The following is a 21,934-nucleotide window of genomic DNA, read 5'->3' on the forward strand; positions in this document are numbered from 1 at the left end:
CCACTCTTCCGAATCAGAAGCAAAGGTTTTCAGGCTGCATGCACTTTTCATCAGGTGTCAAGTCCTCATGGCTGCAAATTAAAGCTCTGTGGAAGGGGGAGATTTGTGGGCAATGCCTGGAGAAATCTTAAAATGCTGAGCAAGGCTCCTAGCTGTCAGGGAAAAGGGACATCAGTACAAGAGCAACAACTGACCTTTGCATCATAATCGCTCACCAATTCACTCTTCTCAGTTCTCCAGACCCAGAAGCCGGACGTATTTCTGCAAGAGACAGGAAGCTATCAAAGAATCTGTGCTTCTGCCTTTACAAACTGGCTGTTGGAAGTGCAACAGCAAGGACCATTGGGTTTGTAACTCAAGAACTGACTCTGCTAGTGTTAACTAGCCAAGAGGGTGCCAGGTGGAGGCGCTGCATGATGCTTGCTAAGGTAGCATGTACATGGAGGAGAACCATGGACTTGAGCACCTTGGGAGAAAAAGCAGCATATAAATGTGAAAGATAGAAAGATAAATAAATAAATAAATACATTCACTACCCACCTCTTTAAGGAAAGAACCAGGAAGGGACTCAAAACTCCCACCAGCCCCCCGTGCACCTAGGGGAGCCCATTACCACTCCATGGTGGCCTTGGCATAGTTTCTTAGCAGGATGAGAGAAAGAGAGAAAAAAGAGAGAAGAGGGGAAGGCTTCCTCCACCTCCTCAGAGGCTTTGGATATGGGGAGAGACAGGGGTTGGGGAGCTCTGGATGCCTCCTCTCCCTGCGCCAGACTCTGAAACTGGGGCTATATGAGATCTAGGGCAGGGGTAGCCAACCAGGCAGCCTTACTTATGGGGGTGCCATTGCAGTTCAAAATGTCTGGAGGGCACCAGGCTGGGCAAGGCTGCTTGGGGAACAGCTGCTGGAGACCCAAACTTGAGCCTTGTCCCACAAGACCAGTGCCTGTCCCTCCCTCCCAAAGGGCAAAGGAGAGCCTGAGAGCTCTGGCCTCCTCCTCCTCCTCACCTTTCAAAGGCAATGTTCCTTGTGTCCAGGGAAGTGCTGATGATGGGAGAGGTGAGCCGCCTCTCCACCTCCTTGGTCTTCGGGGTCATGGAGTCCAAGGTCAGGCGCTTGATTTGCTGGGTGATCTCAAAGCGCTCCGTGGCAACCACCTTCTCATCGTGGTTCACCTCGATCAGCTCTGCCCAGTTCCCAGTATCTGGAGAGAGGAGGAAGATGCTTTTCTGGGCTCCTGGCCAGCACATGCACACAAAGGCCCTTACTTGGGAGTAAGAGAGTGATCTTTATTTGGGCAAGTAACATGACAGGCTCAGCAACAGACAGAGGGCTCAGGAGTCACAACTGAGGAGTTCCGGTGCAGAGCAAAAAGTTGAAAACTGGACGAAAGAGACAGAGAGTTCCTGTGAGTTCCCTCACCCACCTGACAAGCTTTTAGGGACAAGGCATGGCCTGCTCACTCACTCACCATGTGGGGATATCAGGATTGATATCCATTGGGGGAAGAGCAGGCTACTCCCAAGTGTGAAGGCAGCACCTGGTTTTTAAACTGATTGCTGGGTTTAAAATGGTATAAGGTCGATGTTTTCCTTTATACTTTTGGATTATTATTTTTTTCAACAAAATAATATTACTGTGCATCATTTTGAGTGTGTCTTTTTTTGGCAGAGAGCCAGTGTGGGATGGAGGTTAGAGTGTCTGACTAGGCCCTGGGACAAGCCAGGGTTCAAATTCCCACTCAGCCATGAAGCTCTCTACGTGAACTTGGGCCATTCCTTGCCTCTCAGACTAATCTACCTTACAGGGTTGTTGTGGGGACTAAATGAGGAAGTGGAGAACCATGTACACCACCTTGAGCTCCTTGGAGGAAAAGGTGGCATATAAATGCAACAAATAAATGAATAAATAAAAAACATTGCGATCTGTTTAACTCAACAGCTTGGGGAAGCTGAAGCATTGCAAGGCACATTCTGCTTACTCCTCCGTAGACCAATAACAATAACCAAGGACAGTGATAGCCAACAATGGGTGCCCAAAGGATAGTAAAGGCCTAATGTGGTCAGGTGACATTAATGGAGCCAACTCAGGTAGGTGAAGGACTCTGCAAGTTTCTGAATTTTGCAGAGCCCTTCTTCAAGTGGAATGGAAACACCATTTCCTGGGCTTTGTAAACAAACAAAGGCAAAGGTTTTCAGTTAGGCCTTTTTGCTTTACTGAGCAAGAGGCATCACCTAGGTGACAATCCAGAAATGCATGTTGCACTCTTAGCCTTTGGGGAAAAAACCCAAACATTATCAAGGAGGCCATGTACTCCACCTCTACCTGCCCCACTGCAGAGAGACTGTCTTCCTGCACAACTCACAGCACAATCCTAACTATGTTTACTCAGGAGTAAGCCCTATTGAACTCAGTGGGGTTATTAGGATTGCAGCCTTACTTTCTGCCTCCAACAGACTGCTGGGATCACTGCTGGTCGTGCCTCTGACTGATGGAAATGCCTCACCTCTTGCCCTCCAGGGCCCTGCAACCCCTGTGAGGAGAATCAGAACTTACAGGGTTAAACAGTTCTGTGTGACATCTCACATTCTGAGGCGTGGTTATGTTCACATACGGGAATCTTTCTTTGTGTGTGAGCTTCCTTTCGTTTTTGGCTGAGAGACGAAAGAAATGCCTGCTCTCTCGCCGGGACAGATTTATGATGTTTTTCTTCTCATTAAAGGCTGTTAGAGATTAGCAAGAAGCCTGCGAACAGTCTGATTTATTATCCACACACAAGGCAACACTTTCTACCGCTGCAGAACTCTGCTAAGAGCTTCAAAGAGAGCTCAAGTTTTTTCTATCGGCACAGGCGTCCAGCGGCACAGGGGAAGTGTGCCGGGCGCCATCGTATCTCAGCAGGTTATGGGAACTAGCCAAGCTTTGGAAGCTGTTGCCACATCGTGCCTGTGTGTGTGGGAGAAGCCAGCTGGAGCTCCTGCTTAATGTTTGAGGCAGTGAAGCTTGCTGGGGAGGATCTCATCTTCAGGACCGGGTGCCAAGAGGAGCTGCTGGTGACGTGAGTAGGCTCAGCCCCGGGGGAAAAGATGGCAGATGGCCAGGAACCTGTCCCTTTTGAAAAATTAAATGGGAGCAACTGGAAAGAGTGGTCTAGGAAGCTGAAGGCCTGGCTGGTAGCCAAGGGTCTGTGGGAGGCGACCCAAGGGCCCCCATAGCAATCTCCAGCCGGAGCTGCAGCAGCGGTCGTTGCAGCTGCCCATGCCTCACAGAGGAAAGACCAGGAAGCCCTGGGAGCTATCGTGCTCTGTTTGGAGGGCTCACAGCTACCTTTGGTGGAGGGTCTTGACAGTGCCCAGGCTGTTTGGCAGGAGCTGGAGAGGGTTTGCCGAGAAACCACAGCGGAAGCCAAAAGCCACGTCCCCAGATGCAGTACAGCCTCAAGGAGAGCTGCTGGCAAGGTTGGGGGGGCAGAGAAGACCAAAGGCAAGTTTGCAAAGTTTTCCACCAGTTGTTTGTGTGACGAGGAGGAACGCCGTCTCAGAGAGGGCCGAGCTGGCTCAGGGTGCCCTGCCAGTAGCAGAGGGGGGGCCAAGCCAGAAGGCACAGTTCAGGCTTTTTCCACTCGTTGTTGCTATGTCTGCAGGTCTGTTGACCACCTGCGTCGGTCCTGTCCGAGGAGAGCCAGAGAGGCCGGGCAGGATGTCTCCAAGGTCGCTTCCCGTGGCAGTCAGCCAAGTCCTTGTGGCAGCCAGCCAGGTTTCCATGGAAGCCAGTCTAGGAGAGGAGGCCAGCGTGGGAATGCGAAGGGAGGACGTGACAGAGGAAGTGAGAAGGACGGTTCTTCTTATCACCTAGCTGCCTCCATGGCAACGCTAAAGGACAACTCCAGTGAGGGCAGCATGCTGCGTTGGGTCATCAACTCAGGAGCCAGCCATCACCTGATGTCATCTTGTGGCGAAATGTGGAACTGCAGGGCTGTTTCAACTGGGAAAACAGTCTCTCTTGCTGATGGCTCACAGAGACAATTAACCACTGTTGGCAATGTGTTTGTTTCTTTTTTACAGGCAGAGCTGGAAGTCTACGTTGTGCCAGGAATGAAGTGTTGTCTTTTATCTGTATCTGCTCTTGTAAAGGAGGGTTATAAGGTTTGCTTTGAAAATGATGTCTGTTCTATTTCCAGGGGTGGGAAACAACTGGTCAATGTTGCATGTCAGAACAACCTCTTTGTTCTGGAGACACCTCTGGAGGGTAAGGGGGACGCTGAGACAGCACAGGCGCAGTGTGCTAACGTTCCCATACATGATTCGTGTGCTCACCTGTGGCACAGGAGAATGTCGCATAGCTGTTGGAAATATATCCAGAAGTTGCCAGAACGCACTGAGGGTTGTAAGATGAAAGCATGTGATAAATTCTTGGATTGTAGGGCATGCAAAAGAGCAAAGATAAAAAGGTGCAGTTATCCCAGATCGGAGAGGGTAACCACAAGGCCTTTTGAGCTAGTGCATACAGACCTTTGTGGACCCATGCCAGTGCCGAGTCTGGGCGGAGCCAGGTATGCACTCACGCTGACAGATGATTTTTTGAGGAACGGCTGGATCTTCTCGCTTAAACGGAAAAGCAAGGCGGCGCAACTGATCAAAGACTGGGTTGCGGCGGTGGAACTACAGTTTTCAACCAAGGTGCAGAGTTTTCAGAGTGACCGAGGCGGAGAGTTCACCGGGTCTGCTCTGCAGAGTTTCTTCCGCCAGAAGGGGATAAGTCACAGGTTGACGGTTGCTTTTTCTCCTCAGGAGAATGGCGTAGCGGAGCGCCGGAACAGAACGCTAGCAGAGCCAGCTGACGCTCTACTGTTTGACGCTGGTTTGCCTCAGAGCTTTTGGGCCGAAGCTTGGAAAGCTGCCAGCTTCACGTTGAACAGGTCCTATAGCTCTGTTGTAGGGGACACGCCCTATTTTCTGCTGCACAGGAAGAAGCCCAAGGTGCATTTCTTCCGTGTGTTTGGTTGCGAAGCTTGGGTGCTTGTGCCAAAGGCTCAATGCAAGAAGGGTGACCCGAGGTCCCGGAAAATGATCTTTTGTGGGTACGAGCCTGGGACAAAAGGGTGGAGGTTTGCCTATCCAGAAGGCGATCAATCCAGGATTCTAGTCAGCAGGAGTGCTGAGTTCTGTGAGCAGAGTGGGTGGGTCAAGGATCCACGCAAATCCTGATGTTCTCTCAGAGAGTCTGTCTGATTCTGCTGAGGAGGGAGAGTTAGAAGCTGAACCTGTTGATGAGGACCAGGTCTCTGACCAGGGTCAAGAACAGGGAGGGGCATCTCCACAGGTTGTTAAAAGAGAGCCCAAAAGTGAGCCTTCGTCTCCCGTTAGTCAAGTGCAGAAGGCCAGAAGACGCAGTAAGTCAGAGGGGGAGTCTTCTGATGTCAGAGACACACTAGCTAGCCCCAGTGGGTCAGAGGGAGCACCTGAGACAGTGCTCAGATGTTCCACACGCACTACAAAGGGGGTACCACCTGAGAGGTTTGAGGTCACCAGCGTGTGGGTTGGTTTAGTGCAGTGCGAAACAGAGAGTTTTGAGGAGGTTCAACAGTTGCCTGAAGCAGAAGCCAGGAAGTGGCAAGAGGCAATGGGAAAGGAGTTGAACTCAATGAGGTCCTTAGGTGTGTTCTCCACCACGAAGCTGCCAGAGGGCAAGCAGGCCATGAGCTGTCGTTGGGTTTACAGGATTAAACCCACAGCGTCTGGAGAACCACAGTACAAGGTGAGGCTTGTAGCCAGAGGGTTCACGCAGAGAAGGGGGTTGCATTACACCGAAGTGTATGCTCCTACTTCCCGGAGTGAGACTCTGCGCATGCTTTTAGCAGTAGCTGCTCAAAGAGGGCACCAAGTGCACCACTTTGATGTGGATGTGGTTTATTTGAACTTGAATTTGAAGGAGGATCTGTACATGTTACCTCCTCCAGGGTTTGAGGGCAGTGAGCCAGGTGTTGTGTGGAAGCTGCACAAGTCAATTTATGGTTTGAAACAGCCAGAAATTGGAACATGTGCCTGAATGAAGCTCTGGAAAGTTTGGGTTTCCGGAAGAGTCTTGCAGACAGTTGCCTGTACCTGAAGGAGTCAGGAGAGACACAGGAGGCAATTCTGGTGTTGTAGATGATATTCTGTACGTGGCACAGACAGGTAGACAGGTGCAAGGTTTTGCCAAAGAGCTTGGTAAGAAGTTTAAGCTCAAAAACCTTGGTCTTGTTCAGGTTTATCTAGGCATTAGGATAAACAGGTCTGAGAACGGGAGTTTCTTGCTCAGTCAGAAAGGCAAGATTGAGCAGTTGCTTGAGAAGTTCCGGATGTCTGACTGTGCAGGGGTCAGAACACCCATGGAGACCAACTTCGTGAAGGACAGTCAGCTTGGGGAGCGTTCTGAGTTCCAAAACCCTGAGGTGTTTCAGTCAGCGCTAGGGAGTCTGTTGTCTCTCTCTCAGTGGAGCAGACCAGACATAGCGTTTGCTGTGAATCTGCTCAGCAGGGAGGCTACAAAGCCCAGTGTGAATGCCTGGCAAGGCATCAAGAGAGTGTTGAGGTATTTGCAGGATACCAAAGATTTTTGCCTCACATTGTCAGCTGAAGGTGACGCACGGCTTACGTGCTGGAGTGACAGCGATTGGGCTTCTCTTGGGGACAGGAAGTCTGTGTCTGGGCTGGTGGTAAAGTTCGGGGAATCCCTGGTTGGGTGGAAGTCCCGGAAGCAAAGTCTTATTGCACTTTCTTCCACTGAGGCTGAGTTCAGTGCGTTGTCGGATTTGTGCAGGGAGTTGGACTTCTACCGGTGCTTGATCCAAGAGATCTGTGGGGATTGTTACTTGTCCATAACTGTTTAGGGAGAGAATCAACCTTGTCTTAGGTTGGCAGAATCTAGACAGTTCAAGTCCAGAACCAAGCATTTGGACATACTTTTCCAGAATGTATGTCAGAGTGTCCAGGCAGGTTGGATACGGCTCAAGTATTGTTCGAGCCGGGAGAACCTAGCTGATGGGTTTACTAAACCCTTGACCTTCCAGCAACATGGGGAGTTCTGTGAAGGGTTGTGTTTGGGGTGAGTTATACTCACAGTTTCCCTCAGGATGCGAGACGAGAGGGGGTGTGAGGAGAATCAGAACTTACAAGGTTAAACAGTTCTGTGTGACGTCTCACATTCTGAGGCGTGGTTATGTTCACATACGGGAATCTTTCTTTGTGTGTGAGCTTCCTTTCGTTTTTGGCTGAGAGACGAAAGAAATGCCTGCTCTCTCGCCGGGACAGATTTATGATGTTTTTCTTCTCATTAAAGGCTGTTAGAGATTAGCAAGAAGCCTGCGAACAGTCTGATTTATTATCCACACACAAGGCAACACTTTCTACCGCTGCAGAACTCTGCTAAGAGCTTCAAAGAGAGCTCAAGTTTTTTCTATCAGCACAGGCGTCCATCGGCACAGGGGAAGTGTGCCGGGCGCCATCGTATCTCAGCAACCCCAGCCTGCAAGCCCTGTCCCCCTCTCTGCCTACCTTCTTCCCCCCTGAAGATCAGACTGCGCTTCCCTCGTTCCCAGCTCATGTTCTCAAATCCCAGCAGCGTGATGTCAACTCGCAGCTTTGCACCGCTCTTCCAGATGCGGCAAACATCGCTGGGGCAAACTCTGGAAACCAGCGGAACTGTTGGTAGTTGGAGAAAGGGAGAGAAAAGAAAAGTACCTTTTGCAAAAGAAGACACCAATGCCCAAGGTCCCCTGTGAGGTCAAACCCGTGGCCCACAGAGTCTGGTCTTCTGCTTCCAGGACTGGCCTCCTGGAGAGTCCCAGGAATCCCACCTGCAGCACAGCACTGGGAGAGCAAGGCTTCAGGAACATCATGACGAGCTGCTGCATGTCAAAATTTACCACTATACGCGTAACCCAGTAGCTAGCTGTCTTACAGCAGCCAATTCCAAACAATAAACCTGCATTTTGCAGACTTTTCTCTCACCTGTCCAGAATCTCCTCCCTATCAGTTTCATTGGAGGACCCCACCCCAAGTTCTGATATTGCAAGGGAGGAAAATCTCTCAGTACCACCCATGAACTCACAAACCTCTGGCAGGCCCCTTTCCAATCATGCTTTTTCCTAAACTGGGTGGCGGCAGGCGGGCAGGTGAGGACCCTGCAGTCCCTCCAGATGCTGCTGGACTCCCAACTCCCACCACCAGCAGCCAGCCTTGGCAAGGGCCAGGAGAACAGGAGCTGTAGCCCAACAGGGTATGCAGAGCAGCATGTTCCTCATCCCTGATATAGCCTTTCCTTGTAGGGAAGATGCTCTCACCTCTTGTGGTTCACTATCTAGCATGTAGTTTGTATATGTGCACTCAGGTTAAACACAGACCCTTTGGGGGCTCTTAGGGAGTTTTGGCAGGACAGACACATAGACATAGTGCAACATAACTGAAAACAAGCAAGTCCCAGTAAGAGTGAGCTGAACACAAAAGGAAAGAGAAGGAAATTTAATTTGAACGTACCCCAACTGGTGAATTCCCATTTCATTTCCACATAAAAATCTGGTGTCTGTTGGGGGAGGGAAAAGAGCACAGTTGTGATGTGTGATTCAGACTGGGGTAGGGCCTATAAAATCCAATGTGTTACTTTAAAATGAAATGAATGCAATATTGCACAAATGGCATGGAACTTGCAGCCTGCAGGCCTCATGACGATGAAGTGGCCACATCATTAAGTGGTTTTCATAAAGAGAACTTGGTCAACACACAGATGAACAGCAGGTGGTTGGCTGTTTTGGGTGCTCTTTAAGCTCTTACCACCGGCTGATCTTTGAGGCTTGCAAAAATCCTTGCGATTTGAAGCTTCAACAATCAGCCAATAGCTGAGGCTTCAAAGCGCTTTCACCAGCCATGACTTTATAAGACCCACAACTGATCTCATATATCGCAGCAGGGGGTATGGCTTGGCCAACTGGAGAGGTCTGGAGGGCCCAGTAAGGCCAGTGACCGAAGGTTCCCCGCTGCTGTTGCATTAAGACATTAAACAGAAGTATTAGGCATCTGCTGTTCTTTTCACTGTGTTCCTCCAATGACTGCAACACCCCACTGCAAAACCTTCAGCACAATTTTATGTACATCTACTCAGAAGTCCCCTTCATGGATCACTGCCTTGCCGTGGTGAAGGGGCTTGAATAACTCAGAGAAGCTATGAGCTATGCCGTGCAGGGCCACCCAAGATGGACAGGTCATAGTGGAGAGTTTTGACCAAAAGTGATCCACCTGGAGCAGGAACCGGCAAGCCACTCCAGTATCCCTGCCAAGAAAACTCCATGGACAAAGACAACAGGCATATAAAAGTTATGACGCTGGAAGATGAGCCCCTCAGGTCAGAAGGCGTCCAACATGCTACTGAAGAAGAGCGGAGGACAAGTACAAGTAGATTCAGAGCTGATGAAGCAGCTGGCCAAAGCCGAAAGGACGCTCAGTTGCGGATATGCCTGGAAGCGAAAGGAAAGTCCAATGTTGTAAAGAAAAATATTGCATAGGAACTTGGAATGTAAGAACCATGAACCTTGGTAAGTTGGATGTGGTTAAAAATGAGATGGCAAGAATAAATATTGACATCCGGGGCACCAGTAAACTAAAATGGACGGGAATGGGCAAATTCAGTTCGGATGACCATCATATCTACTACTGTGGGCAAGAAACCCGTAAAAGAAATGAAGTGGCCCTCATAGTCAACAAAAGAGTGGCGAAAGCTGTACTGGGATGCAATCTCAAAAATGACAGAATGATCTCGATACGAATCCAAGGCAGACCGTTTAACATCACAGTAATCCAAGTTTATGCACCAATGACTGGTGCTGAAGAAACTGAAATTGACCAATTCTATGAAGACTTACAAAACCTTCTAGAAATGACACCAAAGAAGGATGTTCTTCTCATTATAGGGGATTGGAATGCTAAAGTAGGGAGTCAAGAGATAAAAGGAACAACTGGCAAGTTTGGCCTTGGAGTTCAAAACGAAGCAGGGCAAAGTCTAATAGAGTTCTGCCAAGAGAACAAGCTGGTCATCACAAACACACTTTTCCAACAACACAAGAAACGACTCTACACATGGACATCACCAGATGGGCAGCATCGAAATCAGACTGATTATATTCTCTGCAGCCAAAGATGGAGAAGCTCTATACAGTCAGCAAAAACAAGACCTGGAGATGACTGTGGCTCAGATCATCAGCTTCTTATAGCAAAATTCCAGTTTAAACTGAAGAAAGTAGGAAAAACCACTGGGTCAGTGAGATACAATCTAAATCAAATCCCTAATGAATACACAGTGGAAGTGAGGAACAGGTTTAAGGATTTAGATTTGGTGGACAGAGTGCCTGAAGAATTATGGATGGAGGCTCGTAACATTATACAGGAGGCAGCAACAAAAACCATCCCAATGAAAAGGAAATGCAAGAAAGCAAAGTGGCTGTCCAACGAGGCCTTACAAATAGCAGGGGAGAGAAGGCAAGCAAAATGCGAGGGAGATAGTGAAAGATACAGGAAATTGAATGCAGATTTCCAAAAAATAGCAAGGAGCGACAAGAAGGCCTTCTTAAATGAGCAATGCAAAGAAATAGAGGAAAACAATAGAATGGGAAAAACCAGAGATCTGTTCAAGAAAATTTCGTACAAAGAGGAACATTTCGTACAAAGATTACCATAATAAAGGACAAAAGTGGTAAGGACCTAACAGAAGCAGAAGACATCAAGAAGAGGTGGCAAGAATACACAGAGGAATTATACCAGAAAGATATGGATGTCTCGTACACCCTAGGTAGTGTGGTTGCTAACCTTGAGCCAGACATCCTGGAGAGTGAAGTCAAATGGGCCTTAGAAAGCACTGCTAATAATAAGGCCAGTGGAAGTGATGATATTCCATCTGAACTATTTAAAATTTTAAAAGATGCTGCTGTTAAGGTGCTACACTCAATATGCCAGCAAATTTGGAAAACTCAGCAGTGGCCAGAGGATTGGAGAAGATCAGTCTACATCCCAATCCCAAAGAAGGGCAGTGTCAAAGAATGCTTCAATACCGCACAATTGCACTCATTTCACACGCTAGCAAGGTTATGCTTAAAATTCTACAAGGCAGGCTTGAGCACAGTGTGGACCGAGAACTCCCAGAAGTGCAAGCTGGATTTTGAAGGGGCAGAGGAACCAGAGACCAAATTGCAAACATGCGCTGGATTATGGAGAAAGCTAGAGAGTTCCAGAAAGACATCTACTTCTGCTTCATTGATGATGCAAAAGCCTTTGACTGTGTCAACCACAGCAAACTATGGCAAGTTCTTAAAGAAATGGGAGTGCCTGATCACCTCATCTGTCTCCTGAGAAATCTCTATGTAGGACAAGAAGCTACAGTTAGAACTGGATATGGAACAACTGATGGGTTCAAAATTGGGAAAGGAGTACGACAAGGCTGTATACGGTCTCCCTACTTATTTAACTTATATACAGAATTCATCATGCGAAAGGCTGGGCTGGATGAATCCCAAACTGGAATTAAGATTGCTGGAAGAAATATCAACAACCTCAGATATGCAGATGACACAACCTTGATGGCAGAAAGTGAGGAGGAATTAAAGAACCTTTTAATGAAGGTGAAAGAGGAGAGCGCAAAATATGGTCTGAAGCTCAACATCAAAAAAACCAAGATCATGGCCACTGGGCCCATCACTTCCTGGCAAATAGAAGGGGAAGAAATGGAGGCAGTGAGAGATTTTACTTTCTTGGGCTCCATGATCACTGCAGATGGTGACAGCAGTCACGAAATTAAAAGATGCCTGCTTCTTGGGAGAAAAGCGATGATAAACCTAGACAGCATCTTAAAAAGCAGAGATATCACCTAGCCAACAAAGGCCCGTATAGTTCCCAGTAGTGATGTATGGAAGGGAGAGCTGGACCATAAAGAAGGCTGATCACCGAAGAATTGATGCTTTTGAATTATGGCGCTGGAGGAGACTCTTGAGAGTCCCATGGACTACAAGAAGATCAAACCAATCCATTCTTAAGGAAATCAGCCCTGAGTGCTCACTGGAAGGACAGATCCTGAAGCTGAGGCTCCAATACTTTGGCCACCTCATGAAAAGAGAAGACTCCCCGGAAAAGACCCTGATGTTGGGAAAGATGGAGGGCGCAAGGAGAAGGGGACGACAGAGGACGAGATGGTTGGACAGTGTTCTCAAAGCTACAAACATGAGTCTGACCAAACTGCGGGAGGCAGTGGAAGACAGGAGTGCATGGCGTGCTCTGGTCCATGGGGTCACGAAGAGTCGGACACGACTAAACGACTAAACAACAACAACTCAGAAGTCAGTCTCCCAGCCATCTGCATTAAGCAGCAATCTAAAACACTCATACCATTGAGGTTAAAAAAATCCTTCCAGTAGCACCTTTTCCAGTAGCAAAGGTGCTACTGGAAGGATTTTTTTTTTTGATTTTTTTTATTTTTTTATTATGGCAGACCAACACGGCTACCTATCTGTAACTGGAACCATTGAGGTTGCAACCCTGCATGCACTTATTGCGAGCATGCTCAACTAAAGAATGGGTAGCTTCCCCCCAGGGTTTTCTCAGAAATTTTACATTTCTTGTCTATAACTGAGCTGAGGCCTATCTATAGCCTTTAAAATGAAGGTTATGGAATTAAAAAGAACTGGCAAGCTAAATAGGCATCATTCATGCCTCTCTATTTACCTCATTAATTTTTTGGAGCAATTCTGGGACCCCACCAAGAGTGGTGGATGTTTGGTGGTAATCCCTATGTTGCAGGATCATGTGGACCATCTCAGGATCCCCTGTGCTGACAGCTTCATGCAATACTGGAAAAAAGACAAACAGAGGGAAGCTAAGAGAGAGGGAAAGGGATTCACATCATGCTGGATACTTGCAACTAGTGAGCCAGTTCAAACAAGAACATGAACTTTCACTCCTGCTTTTCTGGAACTTTCTTAGCTCCCTGGACAGCCATCCTCAGAAGCTCCAGGACCTGCCTACACCTTCTGCTGAAAGCATAGAAACATCTAGGCCTAGAATAGGCATGCTTTAGCCTGGTCAGATCTACTTTTCCTTTTGTTACTGGAGTCCCCAAATTTAACGTAACACTAGAATGAAAGAGCAGAGTGCCTCTGAGCTGTTTTCAGTACCAGAACTGAACTGGAGCTCATAAACCTTGGGTTAAGCAGGTTCTCTCCTGCTTAACCCAAGCTTTCTTTGTTTCAAAAGTCTAATTTAAAGGGTGGTGGGAACTGTGTTGTTGGTGCCCTATTTAAACAAGTGGGAATTGGAATTCCTTGCCCAGGAATCCAAGTTGGTGGTTCCTTGAAGCACCAAATCAACGAGCGATCGACTAGTAGACCAACAGCTTTACCTTCTGCCCAACACTGGTCTAGGCCCTGCCTGAAGTTCTTCCTCTGTTCTCCTCCCTTTTGCTGCAAACATGCCTTGCTGCAACCCCTTACCTGTCCATCCCTGTGCATTTTCTTTGGTGACATCTGCTTTATGCCGCAGGAGGACTCTGACAGACTCGATGTATCCCAAAGAAACAGCAAGATGCAATGAGGTCCGGCCACGGGGATCCCGCTGGTCTACATCCTGCTAAAAAGCCAATAGGCAGACCTCTTCTAAGGCCTCTGCTATAGTCAACACAAGTCATCAAGGATGTACAGAGCTAAATATGAAAGCTGACAATGTTTCATGGAGTCTATGCTGACAGCTTCAACGCTGTTGGTGTTGCTTATAAGGACACATAGGCAGGCGAGCTTAAAATGAGACAGCAATCCCAAGAAAAATCAAACTGGTCATCCTTTATATAGAAATAAGTAAAACACCCTATGCAATGAAATTATGAAGAGACATGGAAGAAATTCTGGTTTCAAACTGCATCTCATGTGGGGCACCCCACCAGATGTCTGTGAAACAGACAGATTTTGCCTCCTTCAATGTTTTGCAATTAAGCATAAAACATTTTTCTCTTAGTAGGTTCCACCAGCATCCAACTCAAGCAGCAATCTTATACTGAGTCAGATCATTGGTCCCTTTAACACGATATTGTTTACTTGCCCCAAACTTGTGCTCTCCAGATATTCTGGATACAACTCCCCTCTGCCTTAGGGCCATTTTGGACTGCAATTCCCATCAGCCACAGCAAGAATGGCAGGAGGCATCTGGGTAGTGACAGGCTGGGGAAGGCTGGTCTACCCAAGAGTGGTGGCAGCTCTCCCAGATGGCAACCGGCCTTCCTATGCGAGATCATTTGGCTGGAGATGCTGAGCACTAAACCTGGGGCATTTGGTGGGCAGAGTTCAACCCCTGAGCTAGGATCTCCCCTGCAATAATCATGAAAGCACTTGTGGGAAGAGGTTCCGCCTTTCTTTTTCCAACTGGAGCTCCAGAAGAACTGTGTCAGCAAGTTCCTCCAGGTTCTTACAATTTCCCAGCTCTTTGTGAGTCTGTGGGTGGGCTTTGGGAGCGAACGGGGAAGCCTAGTCTGCTGGGACTTTATCTCACTGTCTTGCCTCCCCTCTTCACCAGCCCAGATTTCTCCTACAGGAGGGGTGAGGAATCTGTTGCTGGGTTCCAACTCCTATCATCCCTGACCATGGATTGGCTATGCCAGCTGGAAGGTGGGAGTCCAACAACCCACAGGTAAGCAGCTTTCTTCAACCTTGGGTCCCCACATGCTGTTGAACGACAAAACCCACCATCCGCAGCCAGCTTAGCCTATGGTCAGGGATGGTAGGAGTTGCGGTCCAACAACATCTGGGGACCCAAGGCTGAAGAATATTGCAGGATCCTCTCCCACTGGGTATCCTGCAGGATGAGGCCTTCCTGCACAAGTGCTGGCCCAATAGGGTGAAGCCATCTTCTCTCCAGCACTTGCAAATGGAGACACTCACATTCCTCTGTGAATGTCCTAAGAGGCCTGGGACTGAGAGGGACTTCTGTGTACAAAGTCTATGTCCTCCCACTGTGTTATTCACCCTCTTGCCCCCCCACAAAAGCTGAAAATAAGCTTTGCCCCCCCCCCCCGAAAAGAAGAATCTGGCCTCTGATTTTCTGTACCAGGAATTGCTGTCATTCAGCTACGAGAGGATACTATGGCAAAATGCCTGCTGATGCATATACCAGGCAATAACCTTTACAAAGCAAACTTTGTAAAATGACTGGTGATGTTATGGAAACAGATGGTCACTGGGATTGGACCCCCACTTGGGGGACGGACACGGACACACACACACACACACACACAACAATGAGCGCTCTTGACAGACCACTACAAAATGCAAACCACACAAGGCAGAGAAAGAGCCACTAGCATGCAAACAGCAACACACACTCTCGCCTTACCTAGGTCTTTCACTACTAGCTTTAGAAATCTGAAACAGAAGAGCATCTATAACTAAGGGGGGAAAGTAAAAATCAACAGTGAGCCAAAGAGGAAAAGTCATGATCATTTTCAGTACTGCTGGTGGGAGTTCTATTGTGTAATCAGCGTGTACACAGCACTGCTTAGGGCAGCTTTCCCCAAGCTGATGCCCTCCAGATGTTTTGGATTGCCACACCCAGCGGTCCCAGCCAGCCATGTTCCCAACACACCACACATCAGTTTGTGCTGGTTGAGGCTGATGGGAGCCGTAGTCTGTATTTTCTGGAGACACTAGGTTGGCAATAGTGAGTTTAGGGTCACGTGGGCCAACACATACAAACACACAAGTTACACTGAAGTTGTAAAGTTAGGCCCAACAACAGATAACCAGGTTTTTCACTGGCCAATGTCCCGCATTTCAGATGATTCAGCAATTAAGATTCAACCTATCTGCAGATTACCAAAACCTCACCAGCAATAAAATTGTATGTCTGCTGACTGCAGATGGGCTAACTTCTGTGTGAACATGCATAAGGCTGCAGGGAAGATATCAAAGAATCCTGAGTTCAGTTCTGGCCATATGTAGATTATTTAAGCTTAACTGATAAACAAATCTTCTTTAAATCACAGGTTCAGGCACAATCCCTATGCACACTTTCGTGGGAATCACCCCACCTGATTTAGTGAAATTTAGTTCCACAGTAAAAGAACTGCTATTCCTTGTAAGAAGGAAAGACCGTATGTGATATTTTCCTTACCATTCAGAATTTCAGCTACATACCAGGACCTCTAAGTGACAATTGGCACCTACTGCCAATTGCAAGTTGCAAGTTCCTTGGGGAAGGGGCCTGAGGTTTTGGGTGTATGTGTGTGTACGGAGACACACAATAACCACAACTGCGATAACAGATACATTTAAAACCAAGTTTAGCATTATGGGCCTAAGGGGTTATGGGGCAGGTTGGTCTATCTGAACACAGCAGTCCGCAAATTCCCAACTCAGCTCTAAGCCTGCGGGAAGCTCCCCCTGCCTAACACTGTGTACAAAACACTCCCTCTGACTGGGCAGAGAAGGAAGTGAACAAATTGACTAACCTCTCCAAAAAGAAAGCAGGGTTTTGGAGGGATGGCGAAGAGCAATTCTCTGCTTTACCAACAACAGTAAAGAGTGGTTCAGCTTAGCAAAGTCCCAGGTTTCCTTGTTGTGGTCTCCTTCCATCTAGGCTGGTTTCAGCTGCAACCAGCAAGCATGCTCCTTCTCCTAGTGGCCTTGCTTCTTGGCCCCACTTGGACAGTTTCCAACATTTCCCAGACACCAACAACACTGTTTGTGGAACACCTGTAAGCTTCAGTTAGAAGCCAGCTGGTCTTAAGAAAACCAGGCTGTTGTACAGTTGCTTTGGAGAACAGCCAGCATAGCAAGAAAAGAACGGGTGGCAAAGATGGAGCAGGGGGAACATAACCAGAGAGCTCTGGGTTCAAATCCCCCCATCATGATGCTCACCAGGTGACCTTGGAACAGTCACTCAGCCCAGCCTCTCTCATAGGGGATGGATGCTCCTTAGAGGAAATGCAGAAAAAAACACTTCCTGCTGTGATGCCCAAGTGAAAGATAAAAACAAGGAAGATGCTCCCTTTAGAAAACCCCTTTTGCCTCAATGTATCAGCTACAGAGCCCTAGACATCAAACGCATCATTGCACTGCAGAAAAATTCATAACAGGTTCTGAAGCACAAGCTCAGTTGACCAGGACACTGACCTGAGCAAGCCGAGATGGTGCCTTAGAGCTTCCTAGAAGGGTTGCAACTGCCATTTCCAGTTTGAAACCATTTGCTAGAGTGGGCAGGATTCTACTAGGGGCATGGGTGGGCTGCAAGCTCAAATATTGGCCATTTCTGTGTTATTCTTTTGTGTCTGCCAAATGAAGGGACCTCTACTACTTCCTTTACCCCTTCTCATAACTCATTCTTTCCTATGAAGCTTTAGCTGTTGATGGCTTCTCTCATTCCTTTTCCTTTTATGTAGCTACCTATAGGCCTGAACAGAGGCAGAGATTCCATTTGGCCTCTCTGCTCTTATTTTGCATATCACAGGGATTACCGTAACTCTTCCAAATTGGATTCATTCCCCCTCCCACTCATTTAGGGAGCCCTCAGCAGCACAGCCTGAGAATAAAGCATATTTTGTGCAGGTTTTTAATTGCTCCTGCTTTTTCACAGATCTCAGGTTGGCCTGACAAATCTGGTTTCTCTTTCCCTTTTCCTTTTTTAAAAAGGGGAACAGCCAGCAGTACCTAAAAATAGTATGTAATTGCTATAAGGCTTTTAGAAAACCTGCAAGCCCAGAAATAACCAGGACAGCCTTCACCAACCTGGTGCCCACCAGATGTTTTGAACAACTCCCATCATCCCCAACCAGCAAGTAGTAGTCCAAAAGGGATGGAGGGCACCAGGTTGGAGAAGAATGAATTAGGATATGGAGGAGTCCACTGTAGGACCCCCGTTCTCCACCACCCTAAAAGCTTTGCTCTACTGAAAACATGGGTACACCCCCTGCCATGATAAATGTGTCCATCCACCCCTCTTGAGCCCCTCCAGCCCTGAGCCAACAGACAGAGCCCTGGCTCCAGAGAAGACAGTGGCAGGAGCACTTGAGATTGGGGGCCACTTGCCCTCTCGCTGGCCCTCTCTGAGCCTAGCCTCCCTCACAGGGTTGTCATGAGGATGTTCTCATGCACATCCTACTGAAGCTCTTGGGAAGAAAGGAAAGACACGAAGGTGATCCACAGCTGCAACTGCTCAGAATCCACACAAACACCTGTGGAAGTCTTAAGAGCCCAGGTGTCCCCTCCAACGCCACATGCCCCCCTTCCTCTTTTTTACCTTGTTCTTCAGCGCTTCTTCCAGCTTCTGGAAGTCATTATTCCAGACTAAGCCGTGCAAAGGGAACTTGCTGTCGGCGTCCCTCGAAGAGCTCATCCTGGGCCGATGGGCCCCTTCTCCCCCCACCTCTCCGCCCCCCACGGTCGGGGCTGCCTCCCCCACCCCTCCTTTGGGTGCCCAGCGAAGCCCCTCACCCCTCTCGGAATCTGTGGGAGGTCCTCGTCAGCCCCCCGCTTTCGGGCTCCCCCTAACCTTTCACCTTTCACCCCACCCCACCGCTCCTACGCTGCTCCTCCTTCCTCGCCCCCCGCCAGGCCGACCCGCCCGGCCCCGCGCCCGCCTGTGGGGACCAGGAAGGAGGCCCCGGGAGGAGGAGGAGGAGGAAGAACCGCGGCCCCCTCCCCTCGCGGGCGGGACGGCCTTCGGAGGCGGTGCCGGGAGGGGGGATCGCTCAGGGCAACCACCCGCCTTCCCTCGTCCGCTCCCTTGAAGCCGCGGGCGCCATGCTGCGTGCGGGCAAAAGCTTCAGCCCCGCCCCCCGACACACCCACGCTTCCTGCGCTGCCCGCCATGATGTCTGAGGGCGCCCAACAGTCTCCGGGTACTCCGGCGGTCATCTTGGAAGAAGGCAACTGGTATTGTCTTTCTCTGCTTCGCTCGCGCTTCCCTCCGACCACCATGGTGACCAAGGGCGCCGTTGCCGCCGACGTAGATCAGGCGGCCATGTTTGGAGAGGGCGACGTATTAGCGTTGTCCTGTCCGCCAAATCAAACTCTGCCATTTTGAGAGAGGGCAAGCGCCATGTTATGTAAGGGCAGCTTCTCCCGTCTCCTCGGACGCGCCCACTTGAAGGTCCCCCTCCCCGGAACAGCCGAACTGGAGAGAAGCTTTCGTCGAGTCTTATCATAGAACCACAGAACTGTGGAATTGGAAGGGACCCCTGAGGGCCATCTAGTCCAGCCCCCTGCCGTGAAGGAATCAAAGCTACGGCATCCTTGACAGAGGGGCACCTGACTTCTGTTTAAATACTTCCAGTGAAGGAGAGTCCACCACCTTCCCAGGGCGTCCATTCCACTGCCAAACGGCTCTTGCCGTCAGAAAGTTCTTTGTGAGGTTTAATCAGAATTTCCTTTCTTAGCGTTTGAATCTACTGGTTTGGGTCCTACCCTCCGAAGCAGGAGAAACAAAAGCTCACTCCACCCTCTGGATGACAGCCCTCACATCCTGTATGTCTGGCCATCCTGTCCCCTCGCAGTCTTTGCAGGCTCAACATCCCTAACTCCATCAACTAGACCTTGGATCATCTTGGCTGCCCTCCTCTGCACACCTTCCAGCTTGTCAATATCTGGTCTTAAACTGTGGCACCCAGAACTGGACATCCCCGGACTTCCGGGTTAGCGCCTCTGGCGATGGCGGATTTCCTCTGATCGGGAGGAATCCGCTCCATGAGAATTAGGGTCTGGACCGCCGCGGCGAGGCGGAGACCCACTAAAAACCACAGGCGGGAGAAGCCTGTGGACGTGGGATTCGGCTGGCACCCTTTGCGCCTCCCCTACTTGCGGGGAAACCCGGTTTCGGGGATCTGGAGCAACGTGGGGTGAATGGCGCGGTGCTTCGAATCGACTTCTCTTTTCACGGAGTGAAGCCGCGTTGCTGTTGCCGGAGAGCGCTGACTTTTTCCTGTGGACAATTGGATTTTAAACAACTGCCCGTGAGTAGAATGGAAAATTGGACTATGAAATTTCTTAATTTGGCACCGAAGCGGGAAGGTCTAAACAGGAAGTCCGCCTTCCGCTTTTGTAAATAGATTGAAGCAAAGACATGGCAAGCTAGAGTCTGGGAAGTCGTTTGTAAAGGATTAAATTTTCATCATTTAAAATTACTGAACCCCCCTTGGAAGCAGGAGAAGAGAGGGGAACCTTTTTTAGACTGTCTAAACCTGCAGAAGAGAGAGTAAAGAAAGGTAAATTTCCACCGTCTTGAACCTGGGAGCGGGGTGTCAGGACAGACGTTTTGGGGAAGTTCATTGACTGTGGACAAACGTTTTCGACACATAGTCAAAAGAAGAGAAACATATTGATTCCATTGTTCCCTTTCGCATTTAAAAGGAACAAAATATCCGAAAAAGGAAAACTTTGTTGCTAGATCTGCTTTAAAAAAGAAAGAAAAGAAGAAGATGGATACAAATAGAAATTGTTTCCCCTAGAGGGAGCCTGTGAAACTGTTATTAGAGTCGAACTGGGGAGCTTTGCAGCTGTAGAGATTAAAGATCGTGGGACCAGACTTCGACCTTGAACAAGAATGTGCTTAGGGGAGGTTTTGGTGCTTGCTCTCTGCAAGACAAGTGCTTTATTGGAACAGTTACATGAGAAGATGGATTTGATGACTGTTGCGGTCGGAAATTTTGGACAGGCAGTGGGTACCTATATAGAACCCACTCAGGAATTAATCCAGGAATGTGCTTTGACAGATCAGATAAAGGAGGAGGTTGTTGCTGAACCTCAAGTAGCAGAAATGGAGAGAGCTGTGGCCCAGCAGGAACATGAGTTGTTGGATTTGACGAATGAACCTGGAAAAAGTCAGATTTGGAGAGATGGAGTTCTGTTTGGCTTGGAGATGGAGGGCTGGATGGATCCCCCCTATGCAGGGATGTTTTGACCTTTCGAGTCTGGCTTTGGGCCCGGGGGGAGTTCGGAGTTGTGGGGGCCCTTAACTTTGGAGGGACTTTGAAACATGCCTTTAAATACTATATGGATTTCAGTATTGACTATGGAAAAGGGGCTGACTTGTCGAGAAGGGACAAAGATATTGTCAAGTTGGAGTCTCCCCGAGTGGAAGGAAGGAAATTAAGAATAAGATCAGCAGAAGACAAAGTAAAGTACAGATATAAACATGAAGAAGACGTGCGGAAGGGACATGGAAAGGACTTAAGAGCCTTGGATACAAGGTCACCAGGTTGATGGACTAGATGGATGGGATAGAAAAGACTGACAAAACCCGAGACCAGGAAGAAGAGACGATGGATGAAGATTGGAAGAAAGTTTTAAAAATTTATTTAGAAAATTATCGTAAAATTAATGAGTATTAGAAAAATGTTGGAATGAAATTATTTGGCTTTAGCAGAAATGTTAAAAAGAATTATGTAAGAATATGTCATGGTTAAAAGAATTTGGTATAAGATTTAAGTTTTAAGCTTTAAGGTTTTTTATGGTAAGATAAGGTTAAAATAGATTAAGGTAATTTAATGACAGAATATTGTGAAAGATGGAAAGGATTTGCTGAGATAATTAACAACTAGAATACAAAAAAGGGAGGTGTGAGGAGGTCGATGAAATAAGATAATGAAAGTTAAGGATTTGGGAATATTGGATATGTTTTTAAATTTTTTGTTTATTTTTGCTTTTTGCTTTTGATGTATTGTGTGTTTTGTTTTCTCTTTTTGACTTTGGTTTTTATTGATTTGTATTGTTTAATTGTTATTTTTATCTACCTTTCTCTTTCTTTTTTCTCTTTCTCTTGTTTTTTCCTTCTTTTTTCTTTGTAATTTTAAAATTCTCAATAAATATCATTTAAAAAAAAAAGAAATGGACATCCCCGGTGGGATCTGACCAAGTCAGAACGAGCAAAGCCTGGCCAAAGGCTGG

At 48.1% G+C, this 21,934-nt stretch overlaps 1 protein-coding gene across 6 annotated transcripts in view; it reads right to left on the bottom strand.

Annotated features, from left to right (window-relative positions):
• The window catches only part of ANKRD13A (ankyrin repeat domain 13A), a 28,845-nt gene extending 10,345 nt beyond the window's left edge, over nucleotides 1-18,500 (bottom strand). For 2 of the 6 annotated variants that reach the window (XM_080979207.1, XM_080979203.1), the window contains exons 1-8: nucleotides 18,291-18,497; nucleotides 13,502-13,637; nucleotides 12,738-12,862; nucleotides 8,514-8,559; nucleotides 7,533-7,679; nucleotides 2,438-2,530; nucleotides 1,006-1,201; nucleotides 195-261 (exon numbers count right to left, since the gene is read on the bottom strand). In XM_080979207.1, the coding sequence (XP_080835333.1) occupies nucleotides 195-261; nucleotides 1,006-1,201; nucleotides 2,438-2,530; nucleotides 7,533-7,679; nucleotides 8,514-8,559; nucleotides 12,738-12,862; nucleotides 13,502-13,637; nucleotides 18,291-18,386 (906 nt within the window). In that variant the 5' untranslated portion in view covers nucleotides 18,387-18,497. Of the gene's footprint in view, nucleotides 1-194; nucleotides 262-1,005; nucleotides 1,202-2,437; nucleotides 2,531-7,532; nucleotides 7,680-8,513; nucleotides 8,560-12,737; nucleotides 12,863-13,501; nucleotides 13,638-18,290 lie in introns of all 6 variants that reach the window. The other 4 variants (XM_080979204.1, XM_080979206.1, XM_080979205.1 and 1 more) reach the window with 4 other exon arrangements.
• Nucleotides 18,501-21,934: the final 3,434 nt, after the last annotated feature.

This window comes from Podarcis pityusensis (assembly GCF_964106645.2).
Source record: "Podarcis pityusensis genome assembly, chromosome: 13".
Classification (NCBI taxonomy): domain Eukaryota; kingdom Metazoa; phylum Chordata; class Lepidosauria; order Squamata; family Lacertidae; genus Podarcis; species Podarcis pityusensis.